The sequence below is a fragment of the Rhinoderma darwinii genome, chromosome 11, assembly GCF_050947455.1.
Source record: "Rhinoderma darwinii isolate aRhiDar2 chromosome 11, aRhiDar2.hap1, whole genome shotgun sequence".
In the NCBI taxonomy this organism is placed as follows: Eukaryota; Metazoa; Chordata; class Amphibia; order Anura; family Rhinodermatidae; genus Rhinoderma; species Rhinoderma darwinii.
In genome coordinates, this window is record NC_134697.1 from 63,613,551 (window position 1) to 63,631,983 (window position 18,433).

General features: G+C 40.3%; 1 protein-coding gene across 3 annotated transcripts in view; it reads right to left on the reverse strand.

Moving 5' to 3' along the window:
- CDH23 (cadherin related 23) overlaps nucleotides 1–18,433 on the reverse strand; it is an 818,455-nt gene that overhangs the window by 386,393 nt on the left and 413,629 nt on the right. For all 3 annotated transcript variants that reach the window (XM_075841683.1, XM_075841681.1, XM_075841682.1), the window contains exons 12-13: nucleotides 18,141–18,290; nucleotides 14,515–14,673 (exon numbers count right to left, since the gene is read on the reverse strand). In XM_075841683.1, the coding sequence (XP_075697798.1) occupies nucleotides 14,515–14,673; nucleotides 18,141–18,290 (309 nt within the window). The remainder of the gene's footprint in view (nucleotides 1–14,514; nucleotides 14,674–18,140; nucleotides 18,291–18,433) is intronic.

The window sequence follows — 18,433 nt, forward strand, 5'->3', positions numbered from 1 at the left end:
CCTATTTTGGACCTTAATGACCAAGCTATTTTTTACGTTTTTGAATCGTCGCATTCCAAGAGCTATAACGTTTTTATTTTTGCGTCGACATAGCTGTATAAGGTCTTGTTTTTTGCGGGACAAGTTGTATTTTTTAATAGCACCATTTTTAGGTACATATTATTTATTGATTAACTTTTATTAACTTTTTTTTGGGGGGGAATAGAAAAAAATCTGAAATTTCGCCACTCTTTTTTGCGTCCTAAATCTACGCTGTTTACCGTGGGGTATAAATAACACAATAACTTTATTCAGCGGGTTGTTACGATTGCAACGATACTAAATTTTTATCGTTTTTGTACACAGTAAAAACGCTTTTTTTTCAAAATTATTTGTTTTTGTGTCTCCATATTTGAAGAGCCGTAACGTTTTTATTTTTTCGCCGATGCGGTTGTATGAGGGCTTTTTTTTTGCGGGACGACTTGTAGTTTTTATTGGTACCATTTTAGAGTAGATGCGACTTTTTGATCACTTTTTATCACATTTTTTTAAAGTCAGTATTCACAGAAAACAGCAATTTTTCCATAGTTTTTTATTATTTTTTTTACGGCGTTCTTCGTGTGGGTTAAATAATGTAATAGATTTATAGTCGGGGTCGTTACGGATGCGGCGATACCAAATATGTGTAACTTTTTAACTTTATTTTGTTTTTTTAATAGTAAAGCATTTTGTAAGGGGAAAAGCTGGGTTTTTCATTTTTTTTCACATTTTTTTTTTAATTAACTTTATTAAACTTTTTTTTCACTTTTTTACTAGTCCCATTAGGGGACTATAATATACGATTCTGCGATCACATTTATAATACACTGCAATACTTTTGTATTGCAGTGTATTACTGCCTGTCCGTTTAACACGGACAGGCATCTGCTAGGTCATGCCTGCGGCATGATCTAGCAGGCATTCACTCCAGGCAGACCTGGGGGCCTTTATTAGACCCCCGGCTGCCATTAGAGACACAGACACTCGGCGATTGTATCGCCGGGTGTCGGTGGGAGAGAGAGGGAGCTCCCTGCCTCTCTCCAAAACCACTCAGATGCGGTGCTCGCTACACATCTGAGGGGTTAAACGTGTGAGATCGATACTAATATCGATCTCACACGGCAGAGCAGGGACACTCCCAGCCCTCAGCTGCCTCTGGCAGCTGAGAGCAGGGAGATTTGACAGCTCGCTGCTCTGTTTACTTATTCCGATGCCGCGACGTAAAAAGTCTATGGCATCGGAATAAGGCCCGTTAGTGACCGACGTAGAAACACGATGGGCCGGTCACTAACGGGTTAAAGCAGCCTTCTTCTGTGTATTAAATTGCTTGTAAATGCCTGAGCTAATGAATTTCATGGCTAACCATTAAGGCCCTATTACACCGGATGATTTTGGCGGGTGCAGTTAGCGTCGATCAACGACAAAGCTCGTTTATCAGCACTCGATTGCTCCTGTCACAAGGAGCTATGTATGGGGACGAGCGCACGTTACTGCGATCGCTCGTCTCCATACGTTATTACTCGTTTATCTACTGATCGCTGCCCAGGGCAATTATCGTCAAAGAGCATCCTATGAACGATCATTTTCCAGATAATTGCCCAGTGTAAAACCTTTACTCATAGATTGTAAGAGAGACATAAGGGGGTGATTTATGATGAGATATTGAAGTGCAATGGGCCCATATACTGTTCTTGCACAGGGGCCCTCATCTTTCTGTGTCTGTCAGTGTGTTCAGCAATACATGTCCAGTTTGTACATGTACGGCGAGAGGGAGATAACCATTGATAAACATCTCAACGCCAAAGAGTGCATGGAATGGAAGTTCTATAAAGTTGTCATTGAAGAAGAAGGTCCTGACAGTGCTGTATCTAGACATTTCCTATCAGTAGAGCTCACTGTGAGTGCTCTAATCACAGAAGAACGCTACATGTCGACTTAAAGAGGCTCTGTCACCAGATTTTGCAACCCCTATCTGCTATTGCAGTAGATCGGCGCTGCAATGTAGATTACAGTAACGTTTTTATTTTTTAAAAACTAGCATTTTTGGCCAAGTTATGACCATTTTTGTAGTTATGTAAATGAGGCTTGCAAAAGTCCAAGTGGGTGTGTTTAAAAGTAAAAGTCCAAGTGGGCGTGTATTATGTGCATACATCGGGGCGTTTTTAATACTTTTACTAGCTGGGCGCTCTGATGAGAAGTATCATCCACTTCTCTTCAGAACGTCCAGCTTCTGGCAGTGCAGACACAGCCCTGTTCTCGAGAGATCACGCTGTGACATCACTCACAGGTCCTGCATTGTGTCAGACGAGCGAGGACACCGGCACCAGAGGCTACAGTTGATTCTGCAGCAGCATCAGCGTTTGCAGGTAAGTAGCTACATCGACTTACCTGCAAACGCCGATGCTGCTGCAGAATCAACTGAAGCCTCTGGTGCCGGTGTCCTCGCTCGTCTGACACGATGCAGGACCTGTGAGTGACGTCACAGCGTGATCTCTGGAGAACACGGCTGTGTCTGCACTGCCAGAAGCTTGGCGTTCTGAAGAGAAGTGGATGATACTTCTCATCAGAGCGCCCAGCTAGTAAAAGTATTAAAAACGCCCCGATGTATGCACATAATACACGCCCACTTGGACTTTTACTTTTAAACACACCCACTTGGACTTTTGCAAGCCTCATTTGCATAACTACAAAAATGGTCATAACTTGATCAAAAATGCTTGTTTTTTAAAAATAAAAACGTTACTGTAATCTACATTGCAGCGCCTATCTGCTGCAATAGCAGATAGGGGCTGCAAAATCTGGTGACAGAGCCTCTTTAAGCAAAGACACAGGTTGCCCCCTGCCTAATGAGAGTCAAGGTGGCCCCGTTGTGACCACGTTGCAAGAAATCAGAACCTGCTGGGTTTTTTGCTATCGTGAGGCGGTTGAGGCAACCCGCAGGTGACAACGCAGCCACATTGACTTTCATGCAGGCACGGTGACACAGCGATCTTTAACCGCGCGACCTTTTTCAAGTCAAAGTTGCTGTTTAGCTCTAGCCTAGAACTACTTGACAGTAGTTGAACTAAAGCTCAACGATACCAATCAACACCTTGAGGACCAGGCTATTTTTCATTTTTGTTTTCCCCTCCCCAAGAGCCATAACTTTTTTCTTTTTCTGTTGACATAGCTTGTTTTGTGCAAGATGAGTTGTAGGTTGTAATGGCACCATTTATGTACCATATAATGTAGTGAAAAACTTAAATAAATTATTTGTGGGGTGGAATGGAAATAAAACAGCAAAATTCCTCCATTGTTTTTTAAATTTTGCTTTTACGGCGTTTACCATGTGGTAAAATCACCATGTTAACTTTTTTATACATATCAATATGATTATGGCGATACCAAACTTATGTATGATTTACTACTTTTACAAAACAAACACAATTTGTTTAAAAAAAATTGTTTTCTGTTGGCATATTCTAACAACCATAACTTTATATTTTAGTTGATGGGGTGCTGTGAGGACTTGTTTTTTGCGGGGCGAGTTCAAGTTCTTAATGGTACCATTTGAGTACAAAGGACTTTTTGATTTATATTCAATTTTTTAGGGGAGGAGAGGGGACTATAACACAGCAATGCTGCATTTTTTTTTATGGCATTCAATTTTTTTACTTAATTGTTTTTGGGTTGAAAACTTTATTAAAATGTAAAAAGTGTATAGTCATTTTAATGGCCTTGATAACCCATCAACATCACTGTGGGATGGGATGACAGAGGGGGCCCTCTCCTTGTTTCTAATGGCTTCGATGCGGCAGTTGCTATTGACTGCAGCATCTAAGTGGATAATCAGCTGGGATTGGATTGATCTCTAATTCTGGTTGTTAGAGCGAGGTGTCAGCTGTAATGTACATTTGACAACCCCACAGTATGGATCGGCTCAGTTCCTCAGCTCACTCCATACTTCTGCACCCGGCCATGATGTGCATGTCGCTTCTCTGCCTTTCAGCTAAGATCAAGTGTAGTATCTGATCTTATCAGTGGTTAGTAATCATCCATGCTGGTGGAAGACTGAGTAATCATAGGGGGGTGGCAGAACGCCACTGAGCGGGGCAAAGAACCACACAGTGGTGGATCTTGAGTGCCCTGGTGTAAGCATTTGGATTAAAGTTACCATTTTGACCGGGAAGCCACCGGATCGAAGCCATGGGTCGGGTAGTTTGAAAGCCAGAGGTGCTAAGTGCCTTGGAGTATTGTTAGGTCTCACTTAGCTTTGGCAAGGGGGGACCATTTGTCCTCGATCCTCTTAGGTCCTTCTGCCTCGGAGGGTTGGGGAAGGGTTATGCGGGGCCTCTCTCCTTTAGGAGTAGGGCTGCAATAGAACGCATCCTTTGAGCACTTTTTTGTATGGCACCAATGCATTTTTTTGCACTTAGGGTAATAGACAGCACGCCTTGGGCTTTTAAAAAAATATATATAATTGGTCGTTAAGGGGTTAGAATTTTTAATTCATGGTTGGATTTTCTGCAAACAACAATAAATTAGCAGATAAGTGGGAGTCAATTGACATCATTATCAGCATCTCAAATGCAGCCGTTGCCTACTTCACAGGGCCAAACATCACGTCCAGCCTACACCAAGATAAGCATTAGGCACACAAACGTATAAGGCACTGGTTTGTTTTTTCCCCTTTGTAGTCCCCTAATAAAATGGGGTAAATCAGTTAAAGAGAGTCTGTCACCAGATTATCAAATCCCTATCTCCGATTACATGTGATCGGCGCTGCAATGTAGATAACAGTAACGTTTTTTGTTTTTTTTGAAAAACGATCATTTAAGGCTAAGTTATGAGCAATTTTATATATTTATGCAAATGAGCCTTTCTAATGGACAACTGGGCGTGTTTTCTCTTATTTCCAACTGGGCGTGTATTGTGTTTTTAGCAACTGGGCATGTTTACTTCTTTCACTGCACAATCACACTGTGCTGTGGATCATGCTGGACTGGAACAATGAGAAGTGTAGGACACTGATTAGTCACTGATTGGTCAGCCTCATACACTTCTCTGTACAACATCCAGTTGGTAAAAAGTAAAAACACGCCCAGTTGTCCATTGAGAAACTCATTAGCATAAATTTAAACTAGCTCATAACTTGCTCAAAAATGATCGTTTTTCAAAATAAAAACCACTGTTCTCTACATTACAGCGCCAATCACATTATGTAGGAGATAGTCAAGTTATAATCTGGTGACAGAGCCTCTTTAAAGAGAAAAAACCAGCTACTGCTTGATCTCTAATCTGGAAATCTGTCTTTCCTGTGGTCTGGGAAAAGCAATAGAATAGACATGTCTCCTAGTGATCACTGGTTGGACATCACTGTTTGTATAGGTTAGAGTAAAATCAATGTAAAATAAAAAGATAGCTCTATTTCTGAAGAGAATAGGCGGTGGGGACACATGAAATTAAGATATATTACATCAATAAACAGAATGGGAAATCCTTATTTACATGGTAATTTAATTGACATTAACATATAGACTACAATTGACATTTAGAACCACAATGACAGTCTTATAGCTTAGTGCTTGACATCCTGACTTGATAAACATCTGCTGGAAATATTAATATGTGTCAGCCGGGAAACACCGAGGACTATTTTACCCATCTGTTTGTAGAGTGCATTTTCTTTAATTTGGTCCTTTACTGCCTTGCTTACTTTCCGATCTATAGCTGCTGTGTATTTACTATATATATTGATTTTTAATATAGTGGGAAGTTATTTCACACAAGACACATGACTGACAGCCCAGGTTCACACAGTTTTGACACTTTTTGATCACGAAAGACTTATTTCTCTGTTTTAAATCCACTCCTTAACTAAAAAGGACTAATCAAAAACTGCACTGTGTGAACCTGGCCTCACAGCTGGTCCAGCCAGAAATTTTGCACTAAGGCCCTGGGCTCCAACTTAAAAAAAAAATTTGTATACATGAATTTAAAACTACAACACTGGAGGATTAACCCCTTTGTGACCACCAATACGCCTTTTCACTACGGTCACTAAGGGGCCTTTGGCTAGGCCGTCGCCTTTTCACGGCGGCCCAGTCTAAGCCCTGCACGGGTGTCCCGTGCAGGCTGGAGTCGGGGATTGGCTGTCTGATGACAGCTGGGCTCCTGCTCCAATGACCGCGATCAAAGTATACTTAGATCGCAGCCGTTTAACCCGTTAAATCCTGCGGTCAATAGCGACCATGACATTTAACTGGTTTACAGAGGGAGGGAGCTCCCTCTATCACCCATCGGCGGCCTGCATGGGGTTCCATGGCAGCCGGGGGCCTGATAAAAGCCCCCAGGTTTGCCCTGGGCATATGCTAATATGTAATATCCTAATACATTGCCTGACACATTTACACTGACAGGCAATAATTCTCTGGGATACTAAGTATACCAAAGCATTATAGCAGCAATCTAAAGATCGCATAGTAAAGTCCCCTAGTGGGACTAAAAAAATTATTAATGTGAAATAATAATGATTAATAAAACTTACAGTAAACAAATAAATAAAACAATTTTTTCCATAAAAAGAGGTTTTATTTAGTAAAAGTGTAAAAATTAAATAAAAGTACACATATATGGCATCGCTGCCACCATAATGACTCAATAAATACAATTAGTATGTAATTTAAACCGCTAGGTGAACGCCGTAAAAAAAAACACAAAAAAACAATTGATAAATTGCTATTTCTTTCGATTGCCCCCCAAAAAAGTCATAATAAAAGTTAATCAAAAAGTCCCATGTACCCCAAGATAGTACCAATCAAAACTACGTCTCATCCCGAAAAAAGCAAGCCAAAAAAATCACTACATCGACTGAACAATAAAAAAAATGACGGCTCTTGGAAAGCGACGATGCAAAAACAAATAATTTTAGTTCAAAAGTGTTTTTGTTGTGCAAAAGTCGTAAAACATAAAAAACCTCCTACATATGTGGTATCGTCGTAATTGTACCGACCCATAGAATAAAGGTAACATGTTATTTATGCCGTACAGTGAACGGCGTCAATTTAAAACGCGTAGAACTATAGCGTAATTTCAGGGTTTTTTCTATTCCCCCCCAAAAAAGTTTATAAAAGTTAATCAAAAAATTATATGTACCTCAAAATGGTGCCATTAAAAAGTACAACTAATCCCGCAAAAAACAAGTCCTCATACAGCTATGTAGACGGAAAAATAAAAAAGTTATAGCTCTTTGAATGCGACTATCGAAAAACGAAAAAAATAGCTTGGTCATTAGGACCTAAAATAGGCTAGTCACTAAGGGGTTAATTAGGTGTCAGTACGTAAACATCACAGGGTCCCATAGCAAATGTCAGAAATAAGTGCTCCCCCCCGCCCCGCAACAGATTTAAATGTAATCAGTACAGCAGTCTGATGGGCATTCCACTTAATTCCGTTGTCTTTGCGTTATCACAAAAAGGAGGCGGTGGAGCCAAATAACCAGCTGGGTGGGATCCAAGTAACCAGACTCAGATGGCCACTGTGATTACTGGCCAGCCGAGTCTCCAGACCACAGCAGTGATGAGCAGGCTGCCTGTCTCTGACTCTTTTCAGAGATTGACTTAGGCCTTATTCACACGACAGTGATAAACGGCCATGTGACGGCCGTTCTTTTACCGGCCATCACACGGCCATTTTCAGAACAATGATGTTCTATGGGTGTATTTACAAGGGCCGTTTTTTTAACGTGTGTGGCATCATATACAATAGGTGTGGCATCATATACAGGAGGTGTGTCATCATATACTGGGAGGTGTGTCATCATATACTGGGAGGTGTGTGGCATCATATACTGGGAGGTGTGTGGCATCATATACAGGGAGGTATGTGGCATATACAGGAGGTGTGTGGCATCATATACAGGGAGGTGTGTGGCATCATATACAGGGAGGTGTGTGGCATATACAGGAGGTGTGTGGCATCATATACTGGGAGGTGTGTGGCATATACAGGAGGTGTGTGGCATCATATACAGGGAGGTGTGTGGCATCATATACAGAGAGGTGTGTGGCTTCATATACAGGGAGGTGTGTGGCATATACAGGAGGTGTGTGGCATCATATACTGGGAGGTGTGTGGCATATACAGGAGGTGTGTGGCATCATATACTGGGAGGTGTGTGGCATCATATACTGGGAGGTGTGTGGCATCATATACAGGGAGCTGTGTGGCATCATATACAGGAGGTGTGTGACATCATATACAGGAGGTGTGTGGCATCATATACAGGAGGTGTGTGACATCATATACAGGAGGTGTGTGACATCATATACAGGAGGTGTGTGACATCATATACAGGGAGGCTGTGTGGCATCATATACAGGGAGGTGCGTGGCATCATATACAGGGAGACTGTAAATAGTGTCTAGTTGAACATGTGACCTTCCTTTGGGTGTTTTCAGGGGGTTAAGACACAAAAAGCCTGACCAATGAAATTTTTCCGTTTTTCTAATGGCCATGAAAAACTGATGCAAAACGGATGTCAAACGGCCATTAAAAATGGACAGACGAACTGGAAATGGATGAAAATTGAGAGACACACTGATGCAAAATGGCCGTGAGAGACAGTTGATCAGTTTTTAATGGCCATTTTTTTTCACTGTCGTGTGAATATAGCCTAACACGAGCGGATAGTAGTAAAATCGCAAGATATTGGTAAATGACGGGGTGGAGCGAAGGTGCTCTGCCCTGGCCGCTCTCAGCCCACAGACCCAATAACAGCTGCCAATGGTCAGCCTCCTTTTGGCAGCTCTGCACTAATGGGTGTGAAATACCTTCGTTAATTTTACTGCTTTTTTAATATACCATAATTGATTAGATTACTTAACCAATGTGGATTATCTTCATCATTCCACTTCAAAGTTATAGACACCTTATGTTTTTAGTTTTTCTTTTTCTGTGAAATAGAATATTGCTCCTGAATTGTGGGCTGCAGCTTTGAATTTCATCCGGCCGTGTAAGAAACCTATACCGTGTTGGAAAAAAAATCTACCACTGCCTCATTTTTCTGGATGTGATCTAGTCCAAACTAATACAGCGCTTCAAAAGTGTGGCTCAGCCTTTAGAAATATAACATCAGGAAGAGCTATTTTTCTATTTTACAGTCCTCTGCATGTAAGCCGATGTATGAAATCAATTCCAACCCTAGAAAATAAGAAACTAGATGCTTTCGGATTTCATCCACCCAGATGTACTGACACTATTTAGCAAATAAAAATGACTTAAAATGACATTTAGTTAGGAAGTCAAATCCATCACTCATGGATCACGTCAGCACCGCATCTTACGCTCACGTTTACACACAAATACATTTATTTGTCAGGAGATTTACAATTTAACCCTTTCACGACCAAGGACGAAAATGCACGTCCTGGTCGGCTGCTAGTTCCCGCTCCAGGACGTGCATTTTCGTCCGCATTTCAAACTGTCACTCTGTGTAAACACAGAGTGACAGACCCGCGCTGACAGCTGTCCTAGACAGCTGAGACATCAGTCTTGCCGGACAGCGGACCATCGCCGCTGCTTTCGGCAGTTAACCCCTTAAGTGCGGCGACGGATTGCCGTCGCCGCATTTAAGTGGTTTGAAGCACATCGGCAGCCCCCACGAAGTGATCGTGGGGGCTACCGATGCTTGTCACGGCAATCGGAGGTCAGATAATGACCTCCGGGTTGCCATGCACGGAGGCCTCGGAGGAACAGCCTCCGGCCGTTCCTCCTCTGCTTCCTGTCAGTGTGACAGTCACGTCACAATGACAGTTAGAGTACATCACACTACGTGTGTAGTGTAATGTACTCTAGCAGCGATCAAAGCTGCAACACTAAGTGTCCCCTAGTGGGACAAGTTAAAAAAGTAAAAAAAAGTAATAAAAATGTTTAAAAAAAAGTGTAAAAATAAAAGTTATAAGTTCTATAAACAGAAAATGCTTTTTTTTCCTATAATAAGTCTTTTATTATAGAAAAAAAATGAACACGTTAAAAAAGTACACATATTTGGTATCCCCGCGTTCGTAACGACCCCAACTATAAAACTATAATGTTATTTTTCCCGCACGATGAACACCCCAAAAAAAATCAATAAAAAACGACGACAGAATCGCAATTTTTTTGGTCACCACCCCTCCCAAAATAAAGAATAAAAAGGGATCAAAAAGTCGCATGTTCCCAAAAATAGTACCAATAAAAACTTCTATCCGTCCCGCAAAAAACAAGCCCTTACACAGCTTTTTTGACTAAAAAATAGAAAAATTATGGCTCTCAGAATATGGTGACACAGAATTTTTTTTTTTTATAAATAAGTCATTTTATTGTGCAAACGCTAAAAAAAAGGACCAAACCTATAAATATGTGGTATCGCCGTAATCGTACCAACCCGCAGAATAAAGTAAAAATTTCATTTATAGCGTACGGTGAGCGCCGCAAAAAGAAAACCTAAAAAACGGTGTCAGAATTCCTGTTTTTTGCTCAGGATTGCAAAAAAATTGAACAAAAAGTGATAAAAAAAAAAATCACACGTACCCCAAAATGGTACCAATGAAAACTACAGATTGTCCTGCAACAAATAAGCCCTCGCAGCTCCGGTGGTGAAAAAATAAAAAAGTTCTGGCTTTCAGAATATGGCGATGCAAAATGTTCCAAAAGTGGATAAGATCGGGCGCCATTTATCAGTGCGACACCAGTCACATATCTATGAAATATTATTTATTTACCCCATTATTGTACCCTCTTATTATGCCCTGATGTACCCCGCACAGATTACATATGTCCCCACATTATAAACTGAAATACCAGCGAAACCCAAAACAGAAAAACTACCAAGCAAAATCTGCGCTCCAAAAGCAAAATGGCGCTCCCTCCCTTCTGAGCCCTGCAGCGTCCCCAAGCAGCAGTTTGCGCCTACACATACGGCGTCGCCATACCCGAGAGAACCCGCTTAATGTTTTATGAGGTATTTGTCTTCTGTGGCACACACTGGGCACAACATATAATGCACTAAAATGGCATATCAGTGGAAAATTGCAATTTTCACTTTGAACCATCCGCTGCGCATTAACCCCTTTGCGCACTATGACTTAATTGCCTGTCATGGTGCGGTGGTTGATGTATGGAGCCGGCTCACATGCTGAGCCCGCTCCATACGCTACGGGTGTCGGCTGTGTATTACAGCAGGCCCCCTCGGTACTAACGGACAGGTACAGCGATCGCTCTGTTACAGAAGCCTGTAAGAATAACAATACACTGCAATACATTAGTATTGCAGTGTATTGTACCAGCGATCCAATGATCGCTGGATCAAGTCCCCTAAGGGGATTGATTAATAAAATGTGTAGAAGAATTATAGTTATTAGTAGTGAGATTTTTTTTTTGAAAGTTAAAAAAACAAAACACCTTTTCGCATTTTTCTTCTAAAGTAATGTAAAAAAATGAACAAAATTGGTATCGCTACGTCCGTAAAAGTCCGAACTATTACAATATACCATTATTTAATTTGCACAGTGCACACCTTAAAAAAATTTAATAATTGAAACCGCCAAAATCTCAGTTTTTTTTTGTCACCTTCGCTCTAAAAGAAAAATGTAATACAACTTTTGAATCACTTTTTATGTACCAAAAAATGGTACCAATAAAACCTGCAGCTCCTCCCGCAAGAAATAAGCCCGCACACCGCCCTATTGATGGAAAAATAAAAAAGTTATGGCTCTTGGAAAGCGGGGAGGGAAAATCTAAAATAAGAAAGCAAAAACTGGATCAGTCCTGAAAGGGTTAATTCATTTCTAATGAAAAAACGTATGACCACATGTGGGGTATTTCCGTACTCGGGAGAAATTGCTTTATAAAAAATGGTTGTTTTTTTCCTTCTTTATCCCTTGTGAAAATGAGAACTTTCAACATTTTAGTGGAAAAAATTTTGATATTAATTTTCGCGCCCTAATTCTAATAAACTCTGCAAAAGACCCGTGGGGTGTAAATGCTCACTATACCCCTAGAAAAATTCCTTGAAGGTTTTTCCAAAATGGGATCACTTTTGGGGGGTTTCCCCTGTTTTGGTCCCTCCAGTGCATTGCAAATGCGACATGGCAACGAAAACCATTCCAGCAAAATCATAAATCCAAATGGCGCTCCTTCCCTTCTGAGCCCTGCTGTGGGTCCAAACAGCAGTTTATTACCACATATGGGGTATTGTCGTAATCGGGAGACATTGCTTTACAAATGTTGGGGTGCATTTTCTTCGTTATTCCTTGTAAATAATAAAAATTTCTATGTTGTTTCAGAAAAAAAGTACATTTTAATTTTTACAGACTAATTCCAATATATTTAGCGAAAAACCTGTGTGGTCAAAATGCTAACTATACCCCTAGATAAATACCTTAAGGGGTCTAGTTTTCGAAATGGGGTCGTTTATGGGGAGTTTCTATTGTTCTGGCAGCTCAAAGCCTCTCCAAATGTACAGTGGGGCCTAAAACATTTTCAAGCAAAATAGGAGTCCTGAAAGCCTCCGGGTGCTCCCTTCTTTTGGGGCCGTGCCGTGTGTCCAAACAACGCATTAGGGCCACAATGTGGGTATTTTTGAAAACAGGAGAAAGAGGGTGATAGATTTTGGGGTGTGTTTCTTCATTTTCATGTTCGCTTTACAAAGAAATCGGTCTTCAAACAAATACTTTTATGAAAAAAGTGAAATTATTTTCTTTTTCACCTGATATGCATTAAATTTAGCAAAGAACTGTGGGGTCAAAATAATTACTATACACCTAAATAATTACGTTATGGGGTCTAGTTTTCTAAATGGGGTCGTTTATGGGGAGTTTCTATTGTTCTGGCAGCTCAAAGCCTCTCCAAATGTACAGTGGGGCCTAAAACATTTTCAAGCAAAATAGGAGTCCTGAAAGCCTCCGGGTGCTCCCTCCCTTTCGGGCCCTGTCGTGTGTCCAAGCAATGCATTAGGGTCACAATGGGGGCATTTTTGAAAACAGGAGAAACAGGGTGATATATTTTGGGGTGTGTTTCTTCATTCTCATGGTCGCTTTACACAGAAATCGGTCTTCAAAGTGATACTTTTATGAAAAAAGTGTTTTTTGTTTTTTTTTCACCTGCTATGCATTAAATTTAGCAAAAAACTGTGGGGTCAAAGTACGCACTACACCCCTAGATAAATACCTTAAGCGGTCTAGTTTTCTAAATGGGGTCGTTTATGGGGAGTTTCTATCGCTCTGGTAGCTCAAAACCTCTCCAAATGTACAGTGGGGCCTAAAACATTTTCAAGCAAAATAGGAGTCCTGAAAGCCTCCGGGTGCTCCCTCCCTTTCGGGCCCTGTCGTGTGTCCAAGCAATGCATTAGGGTCACAATGGGGGCATTTTTGAAAACAGGAGAAACAGGGTGATAGATTTTGGGGTGTGTTTCTTCATTCTCATGGTCACTTTACACAGAAATCGGTCTTCAAAGTGATACTTTTATGAAAAAAGTGAAATTTAATTTTATTACGCCTGCTTTGCATGAATTCTTACAAAAAAACTGTGGGGTCAAAATACTTACAACACCCCTTAATAAATACCTTAAGGGGGTGTAGTTTTCAAAATGGGGTCACTTGTGGGGGTTTCCACCATTCTGACAGCTATGAGCCTCTGAAAACCTGGCTTGGTGCAGGAAAACAAAATGTACTTCAAAATGTATAAAATTATTACTAAATTTGTAAGTCTTCCAAATTGCTCAAAAAAAACTTTTTTTTTTCAAAAGTGCTGCCAAAATAGAGTAAAGAGATGGAAATATATATTTAATTAAAAAAATTGTGCAGTATGTGTGTACATATGTGACATATTGCAGTTAAAAATAGGGAAAAATGATCATTTTTACAAAATTTCTTCAATTTCTCTATTTTTTAATTAATTTCCGCAAATCGTATCAGTCTACTTTTACCACTAAAATAAAGTACAACATGTGACAAAAAAACAATGTCAGAATTACTTGGATATTCAAAACTTTCACAGAGTTATTCTCTGATAAAGTCAGACATACCAGATTTGACAAATCTGGCTTGGTCATTAAGGTACAAACATGCCCGGTCATTAAGGAGTTAAAGCTGAAATGTGTAAAAACATAGGTTACCCTTGTTTTTCAATTTTTCTTGATTTTCAATAATGTACAGTGTGTTCTGCATTTTTCCATGCTAAAGAAATATAATTTATACTACTGATGATGAGGATAATATCATCACTCTTGCCAAGATTACTCGTAACAACAACTAAATAGTGAAGCATACGGAAAACATTGGAAGTTGCAACTTGATAATGTATTGTCGGAGCTTCTCACTACAACAACCAAACATTATGCCATCCATGCCTCAAATTTCTTTTGCCAAAAAAACCTGGTTAAGAATTCTAACCTCACGCAAAGAATTCATGTGAGAGCTGAAACAAAGCAAACAGTAACACAATAACCTGGACGGTAATGTATAAAATGTCACTCACAGAAACTCGGAGGATTGTGGTTCCCACAGTAACGTTCTCATACAAAGTGATATTGTAGAGCGCCTGGCTGAAGATAGGACGGTTATCATTTTCGTTAATCAGGTTAATTTTCACTTGGGAAAATCCTACGTGATCCAAGACGCTTTCATTTGCAAACAGCTGCAAAACAGAAACGATATTATACTCTTCTAGCAATAAAGAACCAATCACAAGGAATGAAACGGTATCAAATATGAAGCATTTCCAGTCCCCCTTATAATTAACCTTGAAGAGAGGCCACAATATAGTTACAAGGTCACAGGGTCATGCGGAAGGCCTAACATGTTGGATATCTATTAGACATAGCGTTCAGTTTACAAGTTATTCACTATAGTTCAATTTAAAATATGGTCACAGAATGGACTGTTATTCTTTACGGATATCATTCGGGGCATTCCTTATGGAGGCAGTGTATGTAAAGAAATACAGAGCCTGACCAAGCGACATTGGTCCTCAAGATTTCAGCTCTGAAACCAAAATTCAATCAAGCTATATTGCAAAAGGGCATAACTTTAAGATGATTGAGTTTAGGAGCCAACTGTATACTGTTGAAACATTGCACTCTATAATGATATATATTATTTTTTGTTGTCGGTAATTTGCTTCCGTCCCCGTTTTTATTTATCAGCTAAATATTGTCAGACTGCAACTAGCCTGAACTGGCGACAGCTTGTAGTTCTTTATGATTCCTCTTATTGGTGTTTTGAGCCAGATCTTTTATCCCAAGGAGCAAAAATTTATGCTGGAATTGCTACAGACTTATTGTAACACTGCGGATTTATGACTGGGAAATGCAAGACGCTATAAAAAAAATACAACCCAAGCAGACGGCAGGTAATGGCGGTGTTGGTCGAGAGGAGCATTTATGCTCTATAAAACTTTTATAGCCCTCTCATTCAAATAGCAAACATGTCCTTTTTAGCAGCGCAGACCTCTGGCAGCCTTATACTGGTTTGAAGCACTAACACATAGGAAAGGCAAGGCATAGGAATTACATTTATTAGAGAGTTACTATTGACATCACTATCTATATGCGTTAGGACAAGAACCAGTGATTATTAGTCCCCTCTTTTAGTGACCCCGCTTTATTCCTCATCCAACGGCCGATAGATCTTGTTACACCTAAATGAACAAACATAAGTCAGTGCTCTCAATATCTCTCCAATGATTCCAGTGATACACATGGAATATGCAGATAAGAGACAGACAGAAAACAAGGTGCTACTGTGCAAATAAAACCAGACCATGAAACAGTTCTACAACTTTCTTCTTATAGGGTATTCTACTTTAAACAAATAGGGTTACTCCAAAAGTACATAAAGATTACAATGCACTGTACTAAGGTATTGTTGTTTTATGCACTCTGCTCCATTCAAGCTTTCCTTTAGGAATGTACAGTATGCACAATATTTAAAGAGACATCCCCTGTTTTTATAGTCACAATTCTCAAGACCAACACATTTTTCACCTTTATCTTTCTTAGTGTACTTCAAAGGTGCTAAATATGGCTAATAAATGTCCCCCTCCCAAAAAGCCTGAACATCAAATCCAAAATTGCTGTGCAGTGAGGGTATGTGCATACAACCTCTTCTCAGACGTAATGGAGGCGTTTTACGCCTCGAATTACGCCTGAAAAGACGGCTCCATTACGTCTGCAAACATCTGCCCATTGCTTGCAATGGGTTTTACGATGTTCTGTTCAGACGAGGTGTAATTTTACGCGTCGCTGTCAAAAGACGGCGCGTAAAAATACGCCCGAGTCAAAAAAGTGCAGGACACTTCTTGGGACGTTATTGGAGCCGTTTTTCATTGACTCCAATGAAAACCAGATCCAATTACGTAAAAGACGCAGCGAAAAATGCGAGTACTTGCAAAAATGTCTGAAATTCAGGAGCTGTTTTTGCCTGAAAACAGCTCCGTAATTTCAGACGTATTTTGCGTTTGCGTGTGAACATATCCTCACAGTTATTGACTAAAGCAACCACTTTAGGCGCATCCTAGGCTGCTGTGTTCAATGGCACTACTGACAGTAAAGCCATCAAACTGTTTGTCACTCGATGATCTACTTTTCACATATACTTAGTTTTATGTGCATATATATATATATATATTTGCTAATTATGTTGCTACCATTTAGGCTTAGCCTACACAGCAACTTTGGCCAAATATCGCTGTGTCACCCGGTCTGCATTGTAGTTAAAGAGGCTCTATCTCCTACATCAGTTTATCGGCGCTGGAATGTAGTTACTAGCAATGTGTTTTTATTTTAAAAACGATGTTTTTTAACAAAGTTATGGCGTTTAGAACATTTATGCAAATGAGGTGCTTAATGCCCAACTTGGCGTTTTTTAATTTTCAACCAAGTGGGCGTATGACAAAGAGGTGTATGACGCTGGCCAATCCGCATCATACACCTCTCTGTCTTACACCCAAGCTAGATTCACTGAGCAGCGTGATCTCGCGAGACCGCGCTGTGACGTCACTTCCGCCCACATGTCCTTCATCCCTGCGTCTGAAGACAACATCTTTCGTCTCCCTCCAGGCTGCTGCTGGGACGACTGGGACTTCTCATCGGCCTGGAGAGGTGTATGATGTGGATTGGCCAGCGTAATACACCTCTTTGTCATACGCCCACTTGGTTGAAAATTAAAAAACGCCCAGTTGGGCATTAATGACCTCATTTGCATAAATGTTCTAAACGCCATAACTTTGTTAAAAAACATTGTTTTTAAAATAAAAACACATTGCTAGTAACTACATTCCAGCGCCGATAAACTGATGTAGGAGATAGAGCATTTTTATTCTGGTGACAGAGCCTCTTTAATAAAAAAGTTAATGTGGCCGCATTGAGATCCGCAGGTTGCCACGACCATGGCAGTCGCAAGAAATGAGAACCTGCTAAATTTTTTTGCAACTTTCATGTTGCGGCAACCTGCAGATTCTCTAAAGAAATATTTAGGAGGGTCTTAGGTTCCAGCCCATACAATATTACAAGTACATAATGCTGTTCAAAGCCATCCTTTAGGCGGGGAAAGCGGGTGTCAGGACCCAGTGCAGAGTCTAGAGGTGAAAAGCACCCAACTCAGGAGCTGGAGAAGTAAATATATGGATACTTTCTGTTGAGCTGCTGAAGCTAATCCTATCATCCGTAGAACTGTCTGCTGGGGACATTTATGTAAGCCTGTCATTTGTGATACTGTCTGCTGGGGCCCTGTATCTAAGCATATCATGTGTTCATGAAATTAAAAAACCAGCGGACAGCTTGGAGTAAACCCCACAAATCCTCAACTAGTGTCTTGCAGGTTGTGTAGCGCTAGAACTGGTTGAGTAATTGGGGGCAACCCTACGTTGCTCATTTGATTATGTATTTACTGTCTTATTCTTTAATAGAGTACAGTAAAAGTTTTTTTGCCTATACTGCAAAATTTTCACAAAATTGTCGATTTTTGTAATGTGAAGGTGGACCCCACCATTGACCCTTGTGCTGGGCCCCAGGATTGCTAAGGACAGCACTGAATAATATGGTAAGATCCTATAAATGTATATAAAAGCCATAATCACGCTATTGATTACAAGATAAATCTTACAGAAAACTCATAGCGGGGTATTGTCTCGTAGTCCAGGGGCACAGCAACTCGCACACGGATGTCAGCCTTTCCTTGGACAGAGGTTGGAGAAATTATAAAGTGGTTGGAGTTGTTTCCCACAAGGTAAACTTCAAACGCACTGTTGACACCCTGTTTAATGAAAAACAATGTAGTTAGACCACTGAAAAATTAACCTGATAAATACATTAACAAAATATATCTGTAAAATAATAAAGGGAAAGTGTTAGCTATATATTTTTTCATAAATAAAATAAGATAGTGAAACATTCCTT